The sequence below is a fragment of the Salvelinus alpinus genome, chromosome 23, assembly GCF_045679555.1.
Source record: "Salvelinus alpinus chromosome 23, SLU_Salpinus.1, whole genome shotgun sequence".
NCBI classification, from domain to species: domain Eukaryota; kingdom Metazoa; phylum Chordata; class Actinopteri; order Salmoniformes; family Salmonidae; genus Salvelinus; species Salvelinus alpinus.
Genome location: NC_092108.1, coordinates 44,712,982 through 44,737,289, shown reverse-complemented (window position 1 = coordinate 44,737,289; position 24,308 = coordinate 44,712,982). Strand labels below are relative to the sequence as shown.

General features: G+C 43.4%; 1 protein-coding gene and 1 long non-coding RNA gene across 4 annotated transcripts in view; one reads left to right on the top strand and one right to left on the bottom strand.

Annotated features, from left to right (window-relative positions):
- The first annotated feature begins 3,000 nt into the window (after positions 1-3,000).
- LOC139551357 (uncharacterized) lies at positions 3,001-4,054 on the top strand. The gene is made up of 2 exons (XR_011670264.1): positions 3,001-3,217; positions 3,650-4,054. It is a non-coding gene; the product is annotated as an uncharacterized lncRNA (long non-coding RNA).
- Positions 4,055-19,674: 15,620 nt separating this feature from the next.
- The window catches only part of LOC139551117 (fibroblast growth factor 12), a 49,496-nt gene continuing 44,862 nt past the window's right edge, over positions 19,675-24,308 (bottom strand). For all 3 annotated transcript variants that reach the window (XM_071362521.1, XM_071362520.1, XM_071362519.1), the window contains 2 exons: positions 21,876-22,074; positions 19,675-20,793 (listed from right to left, as the gene is read on the bottom strand). In XM_071362521.1, coding sequence (XP_071218622.1) covers positions 20,681-20,793; positions 21,876-22,074 — 312 coding nt within the window. In that variant the 3' untranslated portion in view covers positions 19,675-20,680. The remainder of the gene's footprint in view (positions 20,794-21,875; positions 22,075-24,308) is intronic.

The window sequence follows — 24,308 nt, the reverse complement described above, 5'->3', positions numbered from 1 at the left end:
TGGCTGGCTGACGGCTCTGGACGCTCATGGCTGGCTGACGGCTCTGGACGCTCATGGCTGGCTGACGGCTCTGGACGCTCATGGCTCGCTGGCGGCTCTGGCAGATCCTGTCTGGTTGGCGGTTCTGGCAGATCCTGTCTGGTTGGCGGCTCTGGCAGATCCTGTCTGGTTGGCGGCTCTGGCAGATTCTGTCTGGTTGGCGGCTCTGGCAGATCCTGTCTGGTTGGCGGCTCTGGCAGATCCTGTCTGGTTGGCGGCTCTGGCAGATCCTGTCTGACGAATGGCTCTAGCAGCTCCTGACTGACGAACGGCTCTGACGGCTCGGGACAGACGGGCGGCTCTAATGGCTCGGGACAGACGGATGGCTCAGACGGCACTGGGCAGACGGATTGCTCAGATGGCACTGGGCAGACGGATGGCTCAGATGGCGCTGGGGAGACGGATGGCTCAGATGGCGCTGGGGAGACGGATGGCTCAGATGGCGCTGGGGAGACGGATGGCTCAGATGGCGCTGGGGAGACGGATGGCTCTGGCCGGATGAGGCGCACTGTAGGCCTGGTGCGTGGTGCCGGAACTGGTGGTACCGGGCTGGAGACACGCATCTCAAGGCTAGTGCGGGGAGAAGGAACAGGGCATACTGGACCCTGGAAACGCACATTAGGCCTAGTGCGTGGTGCCGGCACTGGTGGTACCGGGCTGGGGACACGCACTTCAAGGCTAGTGCGGGGAGCAGCAACAGGATGCACAGGACTCTGGAGACGCACAGGAGACTTGGTGCGTGGCGTAGGCACCGGTGGTAATGGGCGGGAGACACGCACCATTGAACGAGTGCGTGGAGGAGGAACAGGGCTCTGGAGACACACTGGAAGCCTGGTGCGTGGTGTAGGCACTGGTGGAACTGGACTGGGGCGGGGAGGTGGCGCCGGAAATACCGGACCGTGCAGGCGTACTGACTCCCTTGAGCACCGAGCCTGCCCAACCTTACCTGGTTGAATGGTCCCCGTCGCCCGCCCAGTGCGGGGAGGTGGAATAACCCGCACCGGGCTATGTAGGCGAACCGGGGACACCATGCGTAAGGCTGGTGCCATGTAAGCCGGCCCGAGGAGACGCACTGGAGACCAGACACGTTGAGCCGGCTTCATGGCACCTGGCTCAATGCCCAATCTAGCCCTACCAGTGCGGGGAGGTGGAATAACCCGCACCGGGCTATGAACACGTACAGGAGACACCGTGCGCTCTACTGCGTAACACGGTGTCCGCCCGTACTCCCGCTCTCCACGGTTAGCCTGGGAAGTGGGCACAGGTCTCCTACCTGCCCTCGGCCCACTACCTCTAAGCCCCCCCCCCAAGAAATTTTTGGGTTGTACTTGCGGGCTTCCAGCCTTGCCTCCGTGCTGCCTCCTCATATCGCCTCCTCTCGGCTTTCGCTGCCTCCAGCTCTTCACGAGGGAGGCGATATTCTCCCGGTTGTGCCCAAGGTCCCTTTCCATCCAAAATCTCCTCCCATGTCCATGAATCCTTTGTTCCTTGCTCCTGTTGCCACTGATCACGCTGCTTGATCCTTGTTTGGTGGGTAATTCTGTCACGATCGTGTGGAGGAGAGACGGACCAAGGCGCAGCGGGATATGAATACATCTTCTTTTATTAGAACGACGAAGATGAAACACGAAACGAAACACTTATACAAACTATACAAAACAACAAACGACCGTGAAGCTATAAACGTAGTGCACACACACAGGCTACAAACGTTCAACATAGACAATTACCCACAAACACCTAAAGCCTATGGCTACCTTAAATATGGCTCCCAATCAGAGACAACAATAACCAGCTGTCTCTGATTGAGAACCAAATCAGGCAACCATAGACTTTCCTAAACACCTACACTCAACCATAGACATACCTAGACACATACACTCAACACAAACCCATACACTACAACCAACACCCCCTATACCATATAATCACCCAAAACACACACATACCCCATGTCACACCCTGACCTAACTAAAATAATAAAGAAAACAAATAATACTAAGGCCAGGGCGTGACAGTTGCAGGAAAACACTGTTAAAAGAGGAGGATATTGGAGCTGTAACAGGTAGGTTACAATGATTTCCTCAATGGGGTAAATGCATATTATTATGCTCCATCAGGTGGGCTACATCAGGTGATAATGCTTATTGCTAAATAGCACACCTGCCTTATAATATGGACCAATATGTTATTGGGCTCATTTCTGGAGGGGGGAGTTATATTTTCGATTTCAGCATACATTTTTTCCCATACATTTTTGGAGTAGAATGTTCTTTTAAAAAGTTACCAGAACTGTCTTTCTCAGTCTTTCTCCCACCAAATATTGTACATCCCTCTGCGACCTTTAGTATTCTGTGAATTGTGATGTGCTTAGTTTAGGCTAGTATATTATATGTGTAGGCCACACACAAACACACACAAACACACACACACACACACACACACACACACACACACACACACACACACACACACACACACACACACACACAGTCTTGTATAACTAACCTTGTGGGGACACACAATTCAGTCCCATTCAAAATCCTATTTTCCCTAACAACTAACCCTAACCCTGGTCCCTACAAGTATAGTTAAACACGTCCACACGTCCACACACACACACACACACACACACACACACACACACACACACACGCACACGCACACGCACACTCATTAATTAAAGGCTATAGGCTACAAATGAAAATTAGCTGTAACAATTTTAATTATGATCCAACATGTTAACATCTTGTAGAATATTCAGTATTGCAAATAATACAACAACGTTGCGTTTAGCTTCACCCGTTATAGTTTGACCCTTAATGACTGTTGTAAATTATCTGTCACATGCTTTACTGCATCACTAAGGACAAATACAATTTGAGGACTATCTTCATTACCTCACCCTCATTTTACGCAATACATTGGTTTAAAAAGACCGGCTACCTAGGTAGCTGAAATGTAGTCACAGTTTCCTTCGACATTCAATCTTGGAACATCGCACCTACCAGCTGAAGAGAAATACCAGATGGCCCTCACCGGAGTCTTGTGTGCATTTGCATTTGTATGTGTCACGCTGTGTCCGGCAGGGAAGATTGACTCTGTCGGAGGTTTGTCGGATCGCAACCTCAACCACCAAGATAAACTAACGTGGCTCGAAACATTACAGGAGAAAAGGGTAAGAAGTATGGTGTTCTGTTCCCCTTTTCTGGGGTTTGTGAAAGTTAGGCGATATAAAGTTGACTTTGTGGAACATGCCTGCACTGAATTAAATGAGTGGATCTGTCCATGGTGCTGAAATTGCTTATTGGTAGTAAACACACAAAATGGTAAGCTACTTCACTTTAGATGTTTCCTTTTAGTAGGCTAGCCTACCTATGCTAGGCTATAGACTATCTTAATTAACAAGGAATGCATTTAACATCTTATATTTAGCCTGTATTCTACACATCAAATATTGCTAACAAGGAATGCATTTAACATCTTATATTTAGCCTATATTCTACACATCAAATATTGCTAACACTGTCCACTGTCGATCTATGCAGACTTAACTTACTTCACAGGATTTGACAATAAGCTATAAGAACATATATTTAACCTTTCACAGGTGACCACCGACGACAAATACAACCTCGCCTGGCTGCTATACAAGCTTTTAAAGTCACACAGCGACCAGTTCAAATCAAACTTTCGCCCTCCTGGACCAGAGAGTGGCGGGATACAGGAGAGTAGGCGCGAGACTACGCCACAGAAGGACAAGCGCGTTCGCAAAGCCGGATGCAGAATGTTCTTTTGGAAGTCATGGACTGTATGCTGACAGACTTGCCTACTGTTTACTCCAAAACAGTTGGTTTTCGATTCGAGAGCCTTCATTCCAAATCAGCTTACCAAAGTTTTTCCGCAATTAGTAATGTAACTTATTTTTTTTTTATGAATGGTAACTTATCAACTTATTGACGTTGTTGTGAAGCTATATATGTCAAGTTGTAATAAAATGTGAGTTATTTATTCATTGTTTGAATCCAGAATCTTTTTTCTCTCTCTCTCTCTCTCATTTCTTAGAACAGAATGTGATCATACAGATTGGACTGCACTTTAAAGGGCCAATATGCAAATGTAAATATATATATATGTATATTTATATATATTATATTATAACTTATATATTAATGATGTATAGGCTACCAATTGATTCTTGAAGAATATAACTTATAAACGCCTCACAAGCTTAGTTCAACTGTCGTACCCTATCAGAACCAAAAATATAACCTTGTTTTACTCCATAGTTTGTATACAATGTAATTGTAAACAAACACTGTATAGCCTCAAATCATGGTTCAAACTATAATTGTAATATCATGGATGGTCAAGCCTTGTTTCCATAGCTCTGTCTATGAATTTCAGAGTGGTTACATTACTCCAGCTCCATCCCTCAGCTGTTTCCCGAAACAGTGGTGGTGTTGGAGACATTTATGAAAAAGCCAATGTTTATAATTTTGAGCGAACAATAATATCTATAGGAAAATATTTACCTTTATGCTTGAAGAAAATATTGTTATATGTAGGAAATATCTACTTACCTGAAATGCAAAATAGGCTTTGATATCCCTGTGAAGTAGCCTACCCATTCTATAAGAAGAGTGATGGGGTAGCCTACTTCGTGGGCGGGATTGTTAGTCCGGGGGAAAAGACACAGTTTTGTTTGATTTCGAATCATGCATTTCATTTCAGGCTTTTATGATTCATGTTTAATATAAGGTATTAGAAATGTATATGATTTCAGTTTGTATGAACTATACCTCCGCTATCAACCACTTGTTGGACCCGACGCAATCATCACTAAACAGTGAGTAGGCCTAGCCTACGGTGAATAGAAATTCATTGATTTTCAAATAAGGAACTATTTTCTTTGGAATACACGTCGTTACTCATGTCCCCGGTTGGCCGTGGCTATAGAACTTTTGATTTGGATACGAAGTCACTACAGGTGGGGTGGCCACTTTTTAGTGTTCGAACTGCAGATTGCCCCTTTATCTTTAATTAAAATCTAGGAGGGTTTAGTCCTTGTATTATTTTTTGATAGCTGGCGTATCATGCGCTATAGCACTTCTTCGTCAACAGGGGGGGCTCTTTGCCTGGTGCTTCAATGAATCTGCCTGAAATCCATCAAATGTCTGCAGTACCCTAGATTTACATCAATGATCTATGCACTACAGTAGTAAATATAAACACCCATCATTCTATATGGATATTCAGTTGCCCGTGCACTATATGACATTAACTGAATTACATCTTTATTCTTTTTATTTCACCTTTTATTAAACCAGGTTGGCCAGTTGAGAACAAGTTCTCATTTACAACTGCGACCTGGCCAAGATAAAGCAAAGCAGTGCGACAAAAATCAACAACACAGAGTGTTACACATGGGATAAACAGACGTACGGTCAATAACACAATAGAATAATCTGTATACAGTGTGTGCAAACGAAGTAAGGAGGTAAGGCAATAAATAGGCCAATAGTGGCAAAGTAATTACAATTTAGCCATTTACACTGGAGTGATATATGTGCAGATGAGGATGTGCAAGTAGAAATACGGGTGTGCAAAAGAGCAGAAAAACAAAAACAAATATAGGGATGAGGTAGGTGGTTGGTTGGATGGGCTATTTACAGATGGGCTGGGTAAGCTGCTCTGACAACTTCCTTTGCTGCCTGTGCTGGGTAGTCTGTGTTTCTGACTATACTTGATGCATGTATGTGGAGGCTGCTGAGGGGAGGACGGCTCATAATAATGTCTGGAAAAGAGTGAATGGAATGTACTGTATTTTATAACGTTCCACCAATTCCGCTCCAGCCATTACCACGAGCCTGTCCTCCCCAATTAAGGTGCTACCAACCTCCTGTGTGGCGCGTGAGTGTATTGCGTGTGTGTGCAAACGCCACTGTGTGTGCATGAGTGAGCGTGCACACATGTATGTACTGTATGTAGGGAACTATGTACTTTACGTCCAGTATGCATGCATTATGCACGTAAAACATGTGTGTATATCTCAAGAATGCATATACAAGAATTCAGACCCTTTGATTTTTCCCACATTTTGTTAAGTTACAGCCTTATTCTAAAATGGATTAAATAAAACAAATCCTAATCAGTCTAAATACAATACCCCATAATGAAATACCCCATAATGAAAAACAGGTTTTTAGAAATGTCTGCAAATGTATTACAAATAAAAACAGAAATACCTTATTTACATAAGCATTCAGACCCTTTGCTATGAGATTCGAAATTGAGCTCAGGTGCATCCTGTTTCCATTGATCATCCTTGAGATGTTTCTACAACTTGACAAGAGTCCACCTGTGGTAAATGCAATTGAATGGACATGATTTGGAAAGGCACACACCTGTCTATGTAAGGTCTCACAGTTGACAGTGCATGTCAGAGCAACAACCAAGCCATGAGGTCGAAGGAATTGTCCGTAGAGCTCTGAGACAGGATTGTATCAAGGCACAGATCAGGGGAAGTTTACCAAAAACAATCTGCAGCATTGAAAGTCCCCAAGAACACAGTGGCCTCCATCATTCAGTGGAAGAAGTTTGGAACCACCAACTCTTCCTAGAGCTAGCCGCCCGGCCAAACTGAGCAATCGGGGGAGAAGGGACTTGGTCAGGGTGGTGACCAAGAACCTGATGGTCATTCTGACAGAGCTCTAGAGTTTCTCTGTGGAGATCGGAGAACCTTCCAGAAGGACAACCATCTCTGCAGCACAGGCCTTTATGGTAGAGTGGCCAGACGGAAGACACTCCTCAATAAAAGCACATGACAGCCCGCTTGTAGTTTGCTAAAAGGCACCTAAAGACTCTCAGACCATGAGAAACAATTTTCTCTAGTCTGATGAAACCAAGATTTAACTCTTTGGCCTAAATGCCAAGCGTCACTTCTGGAGGAAACTTGGCACCATCCCTACGGTGAAGCATAGTGGTGGCGGCATCATGCTGTGGGGATGTTTTTCAGTGGCAGGGACTGGGAGATTGGTCAGGATTGAGGGAAAGAAGTACAGAGAGATCCTTGATGAAAACCTGCTCCAGAACACCCAGGACCTCAGACTGGGGCGAAGGTTCACTTTCCAACAGGACCACAACCCTAAGCACACATCCAAGATAATGCAGGAGTGGCTTCGGGACAAGTCTCTGAATGTCCATGAGTGGACCAGCCAGAGCCCGGACTTGAACCCAATCTCTGTAGAGACCTGAAAATAGCTGTGCAGCAACGTTCCCCATCCAACCTGACAGAGATTGAGAGGATCTACAGAGAAGAATGAGAGAAACTCCCCAAATACAGGTGTGCGTCATACCCAAGAAGACTCAAGGCTGTAATCGCTGCCAAAGGTGCTTCAACAAAGTACTGAGTAAAGCGTCTGAATACTTATGTAAATGTTATATTTCAGTTTTTTGTTTTTAATACATTTGCAATTCTTTCTAAAAACCTGTTTTTGCGTTGTCATTATTTGGTATTGTGTGTCGATTAATGAAGGGAAAAAAACATTTAATCAATTTTAGAAAAAGGCTGTCACGTAAGAAAATGTGGAAAAAGTCAAGGGGTCTGAATACTTTCTGAATGCACTGTATATTATGTATGTATTACTGCATGAGCTTGAGCTCGAGAGAAATAAATATGCATTCATTAATATCAAATTGGGCTTAAAGAGAAAGTAGCCAGAAACTCGCAAGAGAGGGTGAGAATAGAGAGATAAGAGACACAGCAAGAGGAAGAGAGCGAGGAGAGATGGAGAGAGCGAGAGAGATGGAGAGAGAAAAGAGGAGAGGGGAAGAGAGGAAAGAAATGTAGAAAGAACAATTTTAGTGAATAGAGGAGTGAAAGAGCGAGGAGTAAGATGGAGAGAGTGTGTGAACCATTCAAGCAGCAGTGTAACAGAGCTTACGTCAGAGCTTGGCTTAGTGTCCGTTCCGTCCCTGGGCTACTGGGATTGAGCAGAACAGCATCGCAATGTAACAGGAAACAGCAGAATTACATGATCATACTGCAGAGCTTGTTGTGTGTGTGTGTGTGTGTACATGCATATGTGTGTTGGAATGTACACACACCTTCGAAAAACATAAGCCTGACTGACGTAATCCTCAACTATGTGGGGCCGTCGTGTGTGAACATGCGTGTCTCTGTTGAAGTGTACGTGTATCAGAATATATTTGTGTCTATGCGGCGTGTGTATGTGCCTGTATCACATCCGGCCGTGATTGGGAGTCCCATAGGGCGACGCACAGTTGGCCCAGTGTTATCCGGGTTTGGCCGGGGTAGGCCGTCATTGTAAATAAGAATTTGTTCTTAACAGACTTGCCTAGTTAAATAACGGTAAATAAAATAAAAGTGTGTTTTTTTAGGTGTGTGTTTTGGATTACATATATCAGTATTTGTGTGGGTGCTTCATAAGTCTGTGTTCCTATACACGTGTGTGTGTGTGTGTGTCTTTGGGTGAATACTACAACACACAACGGAGAAAATGTTTCATAGCATATAAAGGAAGAAATTCTCTGTTTTCTCTGTGGGAACATCTGTCTTTTCTGACTTACACAAAACTTCCAAGACTTCTGTGCAGTCTCTTCCACTTGTATAACTCCTTTCATTTACAGCCAACTTGCTTTTCTCCCTTGCTCCAGGAAATAGAAGAATTAAAGCCTATTATCCAATACTTTCTTAACTTCTGAACAGTAGGTTTGGAGGAAAAGACATGAGAAACACCTGCTAGCTCATTTAGATCAAAGGCAGACCGCTGAAGTCTTAATTGATTGGAGACCAATTATTTTTAATGAGGACGTTTGTTCTACTTCAGAGCTAGGAATTCCCCTTTCTGTCTGGAGAGGAGAAGAAAACAAGGAGGGTTCCCAAGGCTCCAACCCATATCTAAACAACAAGGAGGATGTGTCTCAAATTGCACCCTATTTCCTTTATAGTGCCCATAGGGCTCTGGTCAAAAGTAGTGCCCTATATAGAGAATAGAGTGCCCTATATATGGAATAGAGAGAAAAAGAGAAGAAAGATAATGAGGCAAACAAAGAGAGACATATGTAGAAATGTGATCTTTATTAGGCTTTGATGATTTTCTGATGATGACTCACTCTGGTATCAACTCAAATTGGGTGTCATAATTCATTAAATGTATTCAGAAAATAAACTGAGGACGGAAACTTGCCGTCTATCCAGTGTTTCCTCGTGCTCACGCAGTAGAGGCGAGGCGTGAGGCAGGGCTGCAGTCTGATAATTTGCATTGTTCCATGTTTACATGTCGGAGGGTGCAGAGTTCGGCAGAGTGCAGCCCTTGACTCTCACTCACCTCGGGTGCCAAGGGAGTCTGAACAGCTGACCCTGTTATCCACTTACAGAGGAAAGGTTTTCTGTGAGCTGTTTTCTTCCTATTAAAAAAGTTTATCAGTAGGCAAGCTGAAAAGGGCAACATAGATTCCTATAAGGCCGTAGAGATCTTGTATTACTGTGAATCATAATATTAAAGGCACAATTCACTTAACAATGTTTGTCAGTTACTTTCAGACAACTTTCTCAAGAGTGGTCAAATGTCGAGATGGGTCCCACGATATTATGCCATATGCCTCAATCCCAAATAAACTGGAACCTTGATATTAACTGTTCCCAAACTAGGGGTCGCCATCCAATATGGGGTTGCCTGATATGAAAATAGGGTTGTGGGAGAATTTCCTAAATCCTGAAGAGGTATAGGTATTCAGACCCCTTGACTTTTTCCACATTTTGTTACGTTACAGCCTTATTCTAAAATTGATTAAATTGTTTTTTTTCTTCATCAAGCTACACACAATACCCCATAATGACAAAAACAGGTTTTTAGAAATGGTTGCTAATTTATAAAAAAAAAAAAAAAAACTGAAATAACACATTTACATAAATATTCAGACCCTTTACTCAGTACTTTGTTGTAGCACTTTTGGCAGTGATTACAGCATTGAGTCTTCTTGGGTATGAGGCTACAAGCTTGGTACACCTGTATTTGGGGAGTTTCTCCCATTCTTCTCAGCAGATCCTCTCAAGCTCAGACAGGTTGGATGGGGAGGCTTGCTGCACACCTATTTTCTGGTCTAACCAAAGATGTTCGATCAGATTCAAGTCCGGGCTCTGGCTGGGCCACTCAAGGACATTCAGAGACTTGTCTCTAAGCCACTCCTGTGTTGTCTTGGCTGTGTGCTTAGGGTTGTTGTCCTGTTGGAAGGAGAACCTTCGCCCCAGTCTGAGGTACTGAGCGCTCTGGAGTAGGTTTTCATCAAGGATTTCTCTGTACTTTGCTCTGTTCATCTTTGCCTCGATCCTGACTAGTCTCACAGTCCCTGCAGCTGAAAAACATCCCCACAGCATGATGCTGCCACCATCATGCTTCACCGTAGGGATGATGCCAGGTTTCCTCCAGATGTGACGCTTGGCATTCAGGCCAAAGAGTTCAATCTTGGTTTCATCAGACCAGAGAATCTTGTTTCTCATGGTCTGAGAGTCTTTAGGTGACCTTTGGCAAAATCCAAGTGGGCTGTCTTGTGCCTTTTACTGAGGAGTGGTTTCTGTCTTGCCACTCTACCATAAAGTCCTGATTGGTGGAGTGCTGCAGAGATGGTTGTCCTTCTGGAAGGTCCTCCCATCTCCACAGAGGAACTCTAGAGCTCTGTCAGAGTGACCATCGTGCTCTTAGTCACCTCCCTGACCAAGACCCGTCTCCCCCGATTTCTAAGTTTAGCCGGGCGACCAGCTCTAGGAAGAGTCTTGGTGGTTCAAAACTTCTTCCATTTAACAATGATGGAGGCCACTGTGTTCTTGGGGACCTTCAATGCTGCAAAATTATTTTCTGTACCCTTCCCCAGATCTGTGCCTTGACACAATCCGGTCTCAGAGTGCTACAGACAATTCTTTCAACCTCCTGGCTTGGTTGTTTGCTCTGACATGCACTGTCAACTATGGGACCGTATATAGACAGGTGTGTGCCTTTCCAAATCATGTCCAATCAATTGAATTTGCCACAGGTGGACTCCAATCAAGTTGTAGAAACATCTCAAGGATGATCAATTGAAACAGGATGAGTCTCGAGTCTCATAGCAAAGGATCTATGGGATACGAGCAATGTTCTATTTCACACAGAGGCTTGATGGTTATCAAGGGGGAGTGTTGGAAATATTTTTTTGTATTGAGAGAGAAACTACTGTTATTCACAATGGATGTAAAAAATCTGACTTGGTTGACTTTCTGTGTAATGAAAATAAAATATCTGTCACGCCCTGACCATAGAGAGCTTTTATTCTCTATGTTGGTTAGGTCCGGGTGTTATTAAGGGTGGGTTATCTAGGTGAATTATATTTCTATGTTGGCCTAGTATGGTTCCCAATCAGAGGCAGCTGTTTATCGTTGTCTCTGATTGGGGATCATATTTAGGTAGCCATTTTCCCATTGTGCGTTGTGGGATCTTGTCTATGTATAGCCTGTGAGCATTATTATAGCTTCACGTTTCGCTTGTTCGTTTTGTTGTTTTTGTTCTTTGAAGTTTTCTATTCCAAAATAAAGGATGGAAACATACCACGCTGCATCTTGGTCTACTCCTTATGACGAACGTGACAGAAGATCCCACCACAAACGGACCAAGCAGCGCCGCCAGGAGGAGAAGACATCCTGGACTTGCGAGGAGATAATGGCAGGAGACGAAAGCCTTCCATGGAAGCAGACGCAGGAGGATCAACGGCGACTCCGAAGTTCCCGACCACGACGGAAGCCCGAGAGGCAGCCCCAAAACATTTTTTGGGGGGGGCACACGGGTTGGTCGGCGAAGCCGAGGGGCGAGTCTGTGAGCGAAGAGGTATATTGGGATAGACTGAGCGAGGAGTACTTTGAGATAGTTGAGGGGAGTGATGAGGTAGAGTAGATGTTTTGGTGTCTGGAGCAAGACACCAAAATCGTGAGGAGCGTGGGACCAGTCAGGCACCATGTTTTGCGGAGATACGCACTGTGTCTCCAGTGCGCATCCACAGCCCGGTGCGTTCTGTGCCAGCTCCTCGCACTTGCCGTGCGAAAGTGAGCATCCAGCCAGGACGGGTTGTGCCTGCTCTACGCTCCAGACCTCCAGTGCGCCTCCACGGCCCAGTATATCCTGCGCCGGCCATACGTACTGTGTCTCCAGTGCACCTTCACAGCCCAGTGCGTCCTGTGCCTCCTCCCCGCACTCGTCCTGAGGTGCGTGTCATCAGCCCGGTGCCACCTGTACCGGTCCCACGCATCAGGCCTCCAGTGCGCCTCCACAGTCCAGTACGTCCTGTGCCTCCTCCCCGCACTCGCCCTGAGGTGCGTGTCATCAGCCCGGTGCCACCTGTACCGGTCCCACGCATCAGGCCTCAACTGCGCCTCCACAGTCCAGTACGTCCTGTGCCTCCTCCCCGCACTCGCCCTGAGGTGCGTGTCATCAGCCCGGTGCCACCTGTACCGGTCCCACGCATCAGGCCTCCAGTGCGCCTCCACAGTCCAGAGCTTCCGGCGACAGCTCCCAGTCCAGAGCTTCCGGCGACAGCTCCCAGTCCAGAGCTTCCGGCGACAGTTCCCAGTCCAGAGCTTCTGGCGACAGTTCCCAGTCCAGAGCTTCCAGCGACAGCTCCCAGTCCAGAGCTTCCGGCGACAGTTCCCAGTCCAGAGCTTCCGGCGACAGTTCCCAGTCCAGAGCTTCCGGAGACAGTTCCCAGTCCAGAGCTTCCAGCAACAGTTCCCAGTCCAGAGCTTCCGGCGACAGGTCCCAGGCCAGAGCTTCCGGCGACAGTTCCCAGTCCAGAGCTTCCGGCAACTTCAGTGTTGTGATGCATAAAGTCTAGCAAAATGCATAGTGCATAGAATCAAAAAGGTATTATCAGATATTATTAATCCCAACCAAACAGGTTTTTTACATGGACAATACATTGGAGATAATATAAGACAAGCACCGGAAAAACAATGGAACACTATGAAAAACCTGGGAAACCAGGCCTGGTATTCATAGCTGACTTTGAAAAGGCTTTTGATAAAGTATGAGTGGAATTTATATATAAATGCCTGGAATATTTCAATTTTGGAGACGGGTTGGTTAAAGTTATGTATAGTAACCCTAGTGTAAAATAGTAAATAATGGCTACTTTTCAGAAAGTATTAAACTGTCAAGAGGAGTGAAACAAGGTTGTCCACTATCGGCATATCTATTTATTATGGCCATCGAAATGTTAGCTATTAAAATCAGATCCAACAATAATATCAAGGTCCTAGAAATCCAGGGCTTACAAACAAAGGTGACATTCATTGTACGCTGACAATTCATTATTTTAAATCCACAATTTGGATCCCTCCACAGCCTCATAGTGGATCTAAATAATTTTTCTAACCTCTCTGGATTACAACCAAATTATGATAAGTGATGGTACGTTATGTTATGATATTACATATTGGATAACTAAAAACACAACTTTTACATTACCGTGTAGTTTTCCAATAAAATGGTCTGACCGTGAAGTGGACATACACGGTATTCATATCCCGAAAGAAAGAAATTATCTCACTACAATATATTTTTGGAAAGTTAGCAAACATAGATAAGATCTTGCTACCATGGAAAGGAAAATACCTGTCTATTTGTGGAAAAATCACCCTGATTAACTCTTTAGTCATATCCCAGTTTACCTATTTCCATATGGCCCTGCCTACACCTAGCGACCTGTTTTTTTTAAAATGATATGAGCAAAAATTATTCCATTTTATTTGGAACGGCAACCCAGACAAAATTAAACGGGCCTATTTATATAATTAATATGAATTCGGAGGGCAGAAATTATGAAATATTAAAGCATTAGTCATACAAAAGTTATACTTAAATCCGAACTGGTTCTCTAGCAGATTAGTAAGAATGTCTCACCCCATGTTCAAGAATGGCCTTTTTCCCTTTATTCAGTTTACAACATCTCACTTTCGGTTATTTGAAAATGAAATAATCTCCAAACTGTCGCTATTTTTAAAACAAGCCATAGAAAGTTGGTTGCAATTTCAGTTTAACCACCAGAAAAGTCAGAATGTTAAAAAAGTTTAAAAACTGTATAATCTCTGTAAATTATATCATGAATATGAATGGTGGAGTTGTCACACATGCAGCTACAGTAAAAAATATATATGGAAATGTCGGCTCTCCTCAAAATTACAACCAACTAATTGAATCATTACCGCAAAAATGGAAGAGGCAAGTGGAAGGGGGAAAAAGTAAGGAACTTGTCTGTTGGCCCTGCATTAAAGAACAAAATCGATTAATGAACATTGTGATAAATAAAAAAGTATACCAGTTTCATTTGATGACCTTAAAAATGGACAGATGTGCCATATAAATTGCAAAATAGTTGGGAAGAGACTTTTGATGTACCGATTCCATGGCACATGGTTTATGAACTGATACACAAAACGATGCTGGATTCAAGAGTTTTCTTATTTACATTATTATACAAAATTCTTGCAACGTTATATATATGGGGGATACAACCATCCCAGCTCTGCAGATTTTGCTGCGACGAGACAGAATCATCAGATCATTTGTTTAGTTACAGTTTCATATGTAGCTTGTTTTTGGTCGCAGATTCAGGAATGGCTGAAGAATTGCAACATTTACCTGGAGCTAACTCTGCAAATAGCACTGCTGGGTGATTTACAAAGTCGTAGTCAATCAATAAATTATATAATAAATGTTCTCTCTCTTTAATTTACAATCTGTAGAAACTATGAGAATAGAAAGGTTCAGAACTTTTGTGAAACATCACAGCACAGTTGAAAAATATAAGGCAAATAGAAATCAATACTGGATGGTGTTCAGCGATAGATGGGAGGGGTTGAGGGTAGCTAAAGGATGGGACTAAAACAAGCAAAAGAGAATTATTGTAAAATATACGGTGTCTGTCAAATGTACAGTATATTGTGTGTATAAGCTGGAAGCAGAAGCCTAAATGTTGTCCATTAGTTTACTCCAATTTGGTGAGGGGTGGAGGGTTAGGGGAAAATAATAAAGGAAAATATATTTAAAAATATATATATGTGGGGGATTGGAAATGGTGCAGACAATTACATTGATGGAAGCTACAATTTATCTGCAATACTAAAGCTGATCTACCCCCTAAAAATAAAATGCTCACCTCCAACGCTTGGAAGAGCACTTTGGGACCTACTTTCCAATCCGTTTGACTGTGATCCTGGCTCAGTTGACATGCCGGGAGTTGAAATCAAACAGCTGATCGACCTGTCTGCTGCAAACAACGCATTCTTTACTACGGATGAGTTACTACGGATGAGTTTTGGTTCCTGACTATAATATCCAGGGAATAGTATCCTGCCGTCTCCCTCTGAGCATTAAGGCCACGTTCAAAACTACTGGGAACATGGAACTGGGAACTCAGAAATCTCAGACTTCCGACTTAAGTGCGTTCAAGATAACTGGGAACTCGGAAAGAAAAAAGCTCAGACTGGGAAAAATAGTTTTGAAAGGTCATCCAACTCGGAATTCCAACTTGGGAACTCAGGCTTCTTTCTAGAGCTCCGAGTTCCCAGTTACCTTAAAAGTACCACAAAACTCATGGTAGGCTACCCATCGCCAGCTCATGTGTGGAGCTGGATTCAGTACTCTCGTCTGCATTAAAACCTAAATATCGATCCAGGTTGGATGAGACAGCGAAGATGAGGGGTGCACTGTCGAACACACCCCCTGACTTTGAGAAACTCAGACGCCGACATGCATCAAGCACACCCATCTCATTAGTGGTGGTGAGATAAGAGCCATTATGTCAGATTAATTTGCAATTGACTGTCATAGCCCCACATTAAAAGTGTGTGATGTCTGAGTTGAGAAGACAATCAGAAATACTGTTTTTCAATTGACTGCCATAGCCCCAAATAAAGTAAAAATTGTCTGTTAATTACATAATGTTTTTCACATGGTTGTGGTGGCGAGTATGTTCAGATATCAAAATGGGCTCGTTGAACCCCTGCTTTTTATATTTCCCATAAAATTGTGATTGACACATATTACACAGTAATAACAAAAGCTGGATCTAAACAACAGATAGCGTGGAACAAATGGCATGTTCACCTACTTTCCCTTTATGTGACAAAACATGCATTATATAATGTAGACAGAAATTGCTGTGAAATATCTTTTCAATAACCTCAAATATTGTATTTTTAGCTGTTTGAAACTGGTGTACAAAACCAAAAGTAAAAAGACGCAAAAACCTGACTTAAGAAGGGAAGCCGAAATAGCACGCATTGAAAGGATCTACCGCTTATCAGACTTGCTTTCAATAAGAATGACAGATCTACGGTATAACTCGCATTTCTATGTGTATTTGGATGGGTCGAGCACAAAGCTACATACTGGACTTATAAAGGTTCATACATTTTTTAACGAACTATCACTTAAACATAGTAATAACTGATGACTTTGTTCCAGTTCCCATGTCAGAGTTGGACAATCAATTCAATCAAAATACCTTCAAAAGCACAAATCTATTCAGCTCTATAGACTGAAACATCTTGGCGCAATACTACTCCAATCTAACATAGAAATTAGCACAGCTTGAAAATGATTTCATCAGGGAGAGCCAGGGATAAAAGAGCTTTCTTTGAAGTCAAAAGTAAAAAAAAATGTTTTCAAATCTAATGAATGAGTTAGACAGTGTGTGTGTGAGACAGAGAGAGAGAGAGAGGCTGTATATAGACATATGCCATTTGAAATGTCTTTATTCTTTTGGAACTTGTGTAAGTGTAATACTTACTGTTCACTTTTTATTGTTTATTTCACTTTTGTTTATCCATTTCACTTGCTTTGGCAATATAAACAGATGTTTCTCATGCCAATAAAGCCCCTTGAATTGAATTGAGAGAGAAGGGTGCAAGCCTTTTGTGAGAGGTGTGCATGTGTGTGAGGGTTTTGTGAGTGAATTGTGTGCCTGTGTATATGGGAGCGAGAGAGATTAGAGCGATAATTGGGTCTATCTTCCCCTCTCTCTCTCTCTCTCTCTGTGAGTGTGTGGGTGTACACTCATCCCTTGTCGAAGTGCTGCATTTCTTTCAGGTGCTAACCTAAAACAAGGGAGAAAATCCAAATATAAAAAAAGAAAACTCGGAACCCAAAAAAAGAAACCGTTCTCTGTGCAGCAGTCATCAGCCTGAGAAGACAGCCCTGAAAGTCATGGGGCCTTCATCCTCCTCGTTCTCCTTGCAGACAGTAGGGGAAGTCTGTTTCCATGACAACAGTAGAATTAAGGGGCGCAGGAGCGCAATCCCAAAATGACACATTAGACTCGAGCCTAGATGATATGATAAATCACCTCCACTGGTTTGATACTGGGCGCTCTCTCGTACATAAAGGATACTATCTGAAATCTGGGCGAGAGGGTAGAAAAAGTTATACTCTACATGAAATAGAGTCTTTTTGGGGATGTTGTTATCAGGGGGAATAATACAGTGCACAAGGTTATCAACAAGAGCACAGCGGTACAATAAATAAGTGAAAGCTTTTGATAATGTATTTTTATTCTTAAACAATCACTAACTTCATTCTGATTTTTAAATACCAATGCATTTTTTTCATCTCACAATTCATAATGCATATATGCTTGTGTTCCATTTACGGTGAAATCATTTGCAAACTTAAACATAAATATAATATCTCTTTACACAGTATTGAGCCCCTGCGCTGTCGCTCTGGCATTTTCCTTTTGTCTCCCAAAAGTGCTCTCTTAGTTCACTCACATATCCCCTATTTTACTCTCACTCCCTATTCTTAACCCCTCATTTATATCTTCCCTTCTTCTCTGCCAGCAGGTTATGTAAAGTACATCCTTCCGAGTAGTATGAAGTTGATGCTGATCCAAGGTCAGTTTTGCGTCCCTATCCCCTAATGGTTAAGGTTAGAACTGAGGGAGAGTAAGCCGATTACTAGATCTGTGCCTTTGGGCTATTTAAACTGGAGCAACTACTGCAGAACTGAGCCCAGCTCTCTCCTGATCCCAGTGGAAGACTTGTGCTGGTCTTCTGCCATGACCTGCCGCAGTTAATTGAGGAAGTGTCTGACATGACACCCTGACATCCCCTATCTCATGCCCTGGCCAGATCCCAAGACTTCCAGACCCCCCACTCTGCCACCAACACCCCTGACCCAACCCCCCCAAGACCACACCTTTGGCCAGGCTTTGTGCATTAGGTGCTGGGCAAGGGTGGCCCGCCTTGTTGTCAGACTCCGTTCATTAGACTGGAGTGGGACTTCCTGAGTTAGACGAACAATAGGATCAGTGGACATGGTGACTTCTCCATCTTGGTGATGGGGGATATTCCTCCCTGCCTTCCCTACTGGTTTAACCAGCCTTTTTACTCTTCGTATATACAGCCACTCTCCTACATTTGATTTATGAAATGGCGGGGGCTCATTTCCACAATGCAGCAATCGGCTCATTTCATGGCTCACAAAACCTACTGAGATGGAAGCCATTGGGATGCCAGCCTGTAAGTACAAAAAAAGTGAATTATTTACAGACTCTCAGGGCAAACGAACCTTCCGGCATCCAAATGAGTTTTTGTTGGTTTTGGATGACTGGGCTCCTTCCCGTTGCATTGTGCTAGGTTATTATTGATTACAGTGTCGTAGGTGAAAGGGTAATGATGGAAGAGGAGGAGCTCACAGGGGCTTCGTCGAAAAGTATCTTAAAATACTTCCTTTGTTTCTTTTCCCTCGTGGCCACAGATATAAAAGAGACTGATTACATCAAATGAATGCGCTACACCCCATTCAACCGATCACTGTGACATTTCTAGTCTGCTCAGTGGACTGATAACAAAGATAAAGACACAAAGAGAGGAAGCTTCTTAAGAGTATTGGGACGAATACTTGGATAGCTTTCACAATCACCTTAGCCCCAAGCAGCCCGAGTCTGCTGAGCCCGTACACAAGCCACAACAACGTGCCTTCCCAAGGAGATTTTCATGATTTATTTGTACCGACTAAAAGCATTCTCTGACGCACTTCGAAGAAAGTCTTGTCAAAGCTCATAAAGAGGTGAAGTAGACCTGTTCCAAATAATCATTAAAGAATCCTTGATTGGCGGATACTAGCCAAGTTTCCTTTTTTGGAGAGAATATTGCATTTCCCCCTAGGATTGGCCAACCCAGACCTTATTAGAAAAAATACCCTTATTAGTACTGGCACACCAAACAAAAACAACCAGAAGCTCTATCGATCTTTTTTCCTCCTGGCTATACCCACTTTGCCCGAGTATTGATAATATTACAAGGCTATCCTTTCCCTCTTGACCATTAAGTTCACAGGACTGGATCGTTGAGAGTAATGGTGCGTTCGAACGGTCCTCGGAATCTAATGTTTCCCAGTTGGTGAAGTTGTAAATACAACATGAGTCCTTTCAAGTGCGTTTGAAGTCAGAATAACTCTTCAACCAATGACATTCTTGCTAGATGGCTAATCTAGCTAAAGTCGCTTATGTTGACAATATGTCAAACTATATACTGTATGGATCCACCGAGCTACATTAATCAGATGGTTAAGGTTGTTAAGGTTAAGGTTTAAATCGTCTAGCGGTCGAAAAGGTGAAAGGTCAGTGATGAAATTTCACACCTCGTAAACTTCAATATCTTCATTCTGGACCGTGTTTCCCACTTGGAACTCAGACTTTGAGGGTCGTTCAATCATTATTCCTGGGTCAGGAACTCGTATTTCCACATTTCCATCAGCACTCGAACGCACCATAATATGCTAGAGGACTACTATGAGGCTTGGTGGAGTAGCCGCCATATTGCTTTTAGTTGTCTAGTCCTGTCATATCAAAGAGTGTGTGGAGATAGGAAAGGAATCCAAGATCCACACAACCTATTCCACACACATCACCTGAGCAAAAGCCATCCCACTCACCCATTCCTGTTCCTACTGAGCCAACCAGCGACTTCTCATATATATTCATTCTTTACCCTCACACCAGTGTATGCAGTGTGAAAGTGCATTCAATGTCAAGCAATAAAAAATACCAACAATTGTTCATGTCTACAGTCTCAAATGAAAAACAGAATACCCATGATACTAAATTGGGATGAAGAGTTATCAACACATGAGTAATATTGTTATTATTGGACAACAGTAACACAATTAAGCATGTGAGGGTGCCATAGCATTCATAAAATCAATGCATGGGAAATTGAACATGTCTTTAAAGCTAATTTTTCACAGCTTAAATTGGAAACGATAGATATTTGTATTGTGAAGAGACCACCATTCCTTTGTCACAGCTTTTTTTTCTTCTTTTTTTTTTGCATAAAACGTAGGTCAACTCCTGATTGAAAATGTTTGTCGTAGTTTTTTTGTTTTCCTCTGGGTTTATCTTGATATTCGTCTAAAAGATTTTCACAGGCGAGAGTTCAGTTTTTAGTCATCTTGGGTGTAGCTCCTCCCCCTCGTGGCGGTCCATCCCGTCAGAGGGCATGGTGGTGAGGGGGGTCTGTAGCCTCTCTCCCCTCTATTTAAGAGAGGGGGGATCAGGGCCCCCCTAGTGCCCCCCCACCCTTGGGGCCCTGCTGCTAGGAGTTCTGGTTGACAGCTTTCCCTCCGTTCATGGTGGGAGTCCCTGAGCTCTTCCTGGAGCGCTGTTTCTCTTCGATCTCATGCAGCGACGGCTCCCTGTACATACACACTGCAGACAGTGTATGTAGTAGAGGACGAAGCAGGAAGCAGTGGGGGATAGAGGAGAACATGGAGGACAAATAATGAGGAGATGGATGGGCAAACAGAGAGACAAAGTCAGATCGAGCTCAGGGACTCCCACAGAGTGTAGGAAGCTGCTCTTGGAACCTGTTTTGGAATAAAATATTAAATATCTGTCCTTAAAAATGTAACTTCCTGTGTTGGGTGGTTACTCTTTCACCATGGATATGTTTTAGGTAATTTTGAGACCTCAGGTACTGCTGGAATGTCTACTAATGGCATGTCCAGCGTTTTGGGAGTAATTACTCAGGTCCTTTATAAACAGGTTGCTTATAAAGTATAGATAGTGCTTTCTTTCGATCAGGTAGCCTACTGCAAACGTCTAATATAAATAAGTATTTATATTAAACACCTTTTACATGGCAATACCTTTAACCAGCAATACATTGTTTATAAATATGTTTATAAACGCATGAATAACTAGCTTACTGACATAAGAAAGTGTAGGAATAATGAATACTAAAATGGTGGGCAGACTATTTCTAAAAAACATATACATTATTTATTAATGGACATAATTATAAAGTGTTACCCACTTGTGTGAGTATTTAATTGGTTCCATTGTGCAAAGTAAATAAATACAGCTAAAGTATTTGACAACATAGGTCAAACATTATCCCCCAGCGGCCATGTTAATAAAACTTTTTGTACTTAATATTAGAATGAGGAAAACTGTAGCGGCAGTGTGAGGAAATGCAATTTGTACAATTAGTTGACACTCTGATAATGTTGTGCATATCACATAAAAGCGTTTCGTTTATAAATCATGAAATGTCATGCAAATCCAAGTACATGACTTATTTCCATTGGTCAAGTTTAAGATTTATAAATCACAATGTGGCTGTGGATTTCATCGTACGCACAATGTACGATCAAATCTGTGCATGAAAATGTATTTTAAAAGAGGGCCCTAATTTCACCATATAGGGCTTTAACCAACTTACTCCAGGCGATCAAAACCTGCAAAAGACAATACACAGATGAGACGGCAGATGCATTCAGATGCCTTACCTTCAATGGGCCTGGGGACAAAGTGTGAGGAGGGCTTGGTTTTCTTGACCCTGTTCCCCTTCATGACCTGGCCTTCCTTGGTAAGGCCTAGGAACCAGGCCCGACCGGACTCCTGCTGCCGGTACACAGTGGACGAGTAGATCACGTAGTAATTCTCAAACACCGACTCCTTAAACTTGCACTCCGGCGTGAACATTTCCTGTTTTGGTGCCAAACAACAAAGGGAGTTTGTTGTTAGAGTAATGTTCATGAAGTCGGATCAAAGTTCAGGAAGTCGGATCATGTTCAGTAGGGAACATCACCCAAAACGTTTTGCCAACGAAATTGGAAATCTGTGTTCTTATTAGACAAAGTCAGATTTCACTCTCACGTTTCAAACTGTTTTCTCCCCACTGAACATGACGAGGCAAGTGAGGGTTGTTATTGCGGTAACGAGATGGTTTGAGTTACGAGACGTTGGTGATCCACAAGGCATTCGACAGACAAACGGACACAGGTCAACAGATGATGGAGAGATGGGCAGAATAGACAAGCCTATGAGAAATCGCTTTGGATTATATTGTTTTTAGGATGATATTGGGTAGAAGGCACTGCCATCATTCAAATCCAACAAAACTCCATTGCCAAATGGAGATGGAACTAGCTACTGTATGTGTGTTGACAAGGTTTGGTTGGGTTCTCTTGAATTGGTGTCTCAGACTGTGTATGGTCCAGGTGAATGAGTTTGTTTGGAACTGCTGGGCTAAGTGATTCAGCAGTGTGTGTGGTGATATTTCATTCATCTCTGTCTCCTTCAGGGTTATGTGCCCTTTTAAGGATGTCCCTTTGACTGACAGCCCAATTTTGCTCACTGCTGGAGATGTTCCACAGGCAAACTTGTGTGTGTGTGTGAGTGAGTGAGTGTGTGTGTGTGTGTGTTAGAGTCAGAGAGAGATGCATGTTTGTGCATTCAAGCCTGAATATGAATACTTAATATGTGAATAGGCGCGTGCATGAGACTGCGTGGCACTATCTCACACTGTTTGTGTGAGTGCTCGTTTATAACACCTGGCGCTGTCCGACACGCGGCGGCAGTCTGAAGGACTCTCGGTACGTGTGGGGGCGTGTAAGCCGGTCAGCAGGCGTGTGACTGTGGACAGGCCGCAGTGGGGAGTTGGAGTGGTCGGTTTTATCTGGACCTGTTGACACTCTGTCAGAAAGCAGACGCCTCTCTATGTGGGAGGTCGCGGGGTCACATCCTTCCTGTCCCACGGTGGGCAACTCAGCCAGGGTTCCTCCACCTCCATCTCCCTTTTCCCCCATCTATGCCAAGGTCCCCTCACACCTTGCTCCCACACCCCCGAACCACCCCTCCCTCTGTCAACCACACTGACATATTCTGAAATCCCCTCCAAACTTGGCCACAAGGACATCGCTCTATTAATGTCTATTATTCCTGTAGCATAGCAGGGAAGGTCATACGGTGCGTAGGAGGCTTCGATGGGGGAATGATAGAGGTGTGTATGGTATTTGTTATCGTGTATGTTGTCGAATGGATAGTGAATGGGATGGTGATAGAGGTGTGAGATTGTAAGGACATGAGCGTACATTGTGCACAAGTTTGTGGGGAGAAAACAGGTATAAACAAAAAAGATAAGAACCCACATTTGCATTGACACACACGTACACAGGTCTTGTGCCGTGCTAAAAGTTGGCTCCTCTGCCAGGAATGCATAATGAAGAGAAGCTGTTACTAGCTCACCGAGGAGGGTAAAAAAAAAACACCCCGCCATTTTTCTGAGTAACAAGCTGTGCTTGGAGAGTTTAAACTGATTAAAAGGACGCTAATTTATATTCAGACCCAATTCTGAAGGAGAAGGAAAGAACTTGTTAGTGAAACTGGGCACATGAGGGGGCTCTCGCGCGCCTCCAGTACTAGGCACTGGGGCAGGATAAACAAGCCGGGTGGACTAGCTCGGAGCCCAGTGGAGAAACAGTGGAGAGCAAACAACTGGTAAATGCAGGAGGAGCCGATATACACTCTAAGAATTAGTGGTGATTCGATGAACCCTAGAGATCCTCAAGGAACCCTGGAGTTATTCAAGGAACCATTCCAGAAGAAACCCTGGACTGGAGGCATATGGCGTAGTAGGTGCGTGGCTTTCAGCTAGATCTTTTTAGGCCACCGGTGGGAGTAAATGTCCTTCCTGTTCTGTTGTATTGTCATCACATGTTAAAGTTGAACACTGACAGTTTTGTAGCTTCAAATCCCAAAATGTAAATAGTTTATTACCATGTAAACACTTTATTACCATATGTAATCAGCAATGTTAACATTATGTTCAAACAGGTAATATGTGTAAATATTCAAGGAAATTGAAAGCTGCAGTGTACAAACTTAACATGAGGAACAAGAATTACATTTACTGTAACGGGTGGCCAAAAAGAACTAGC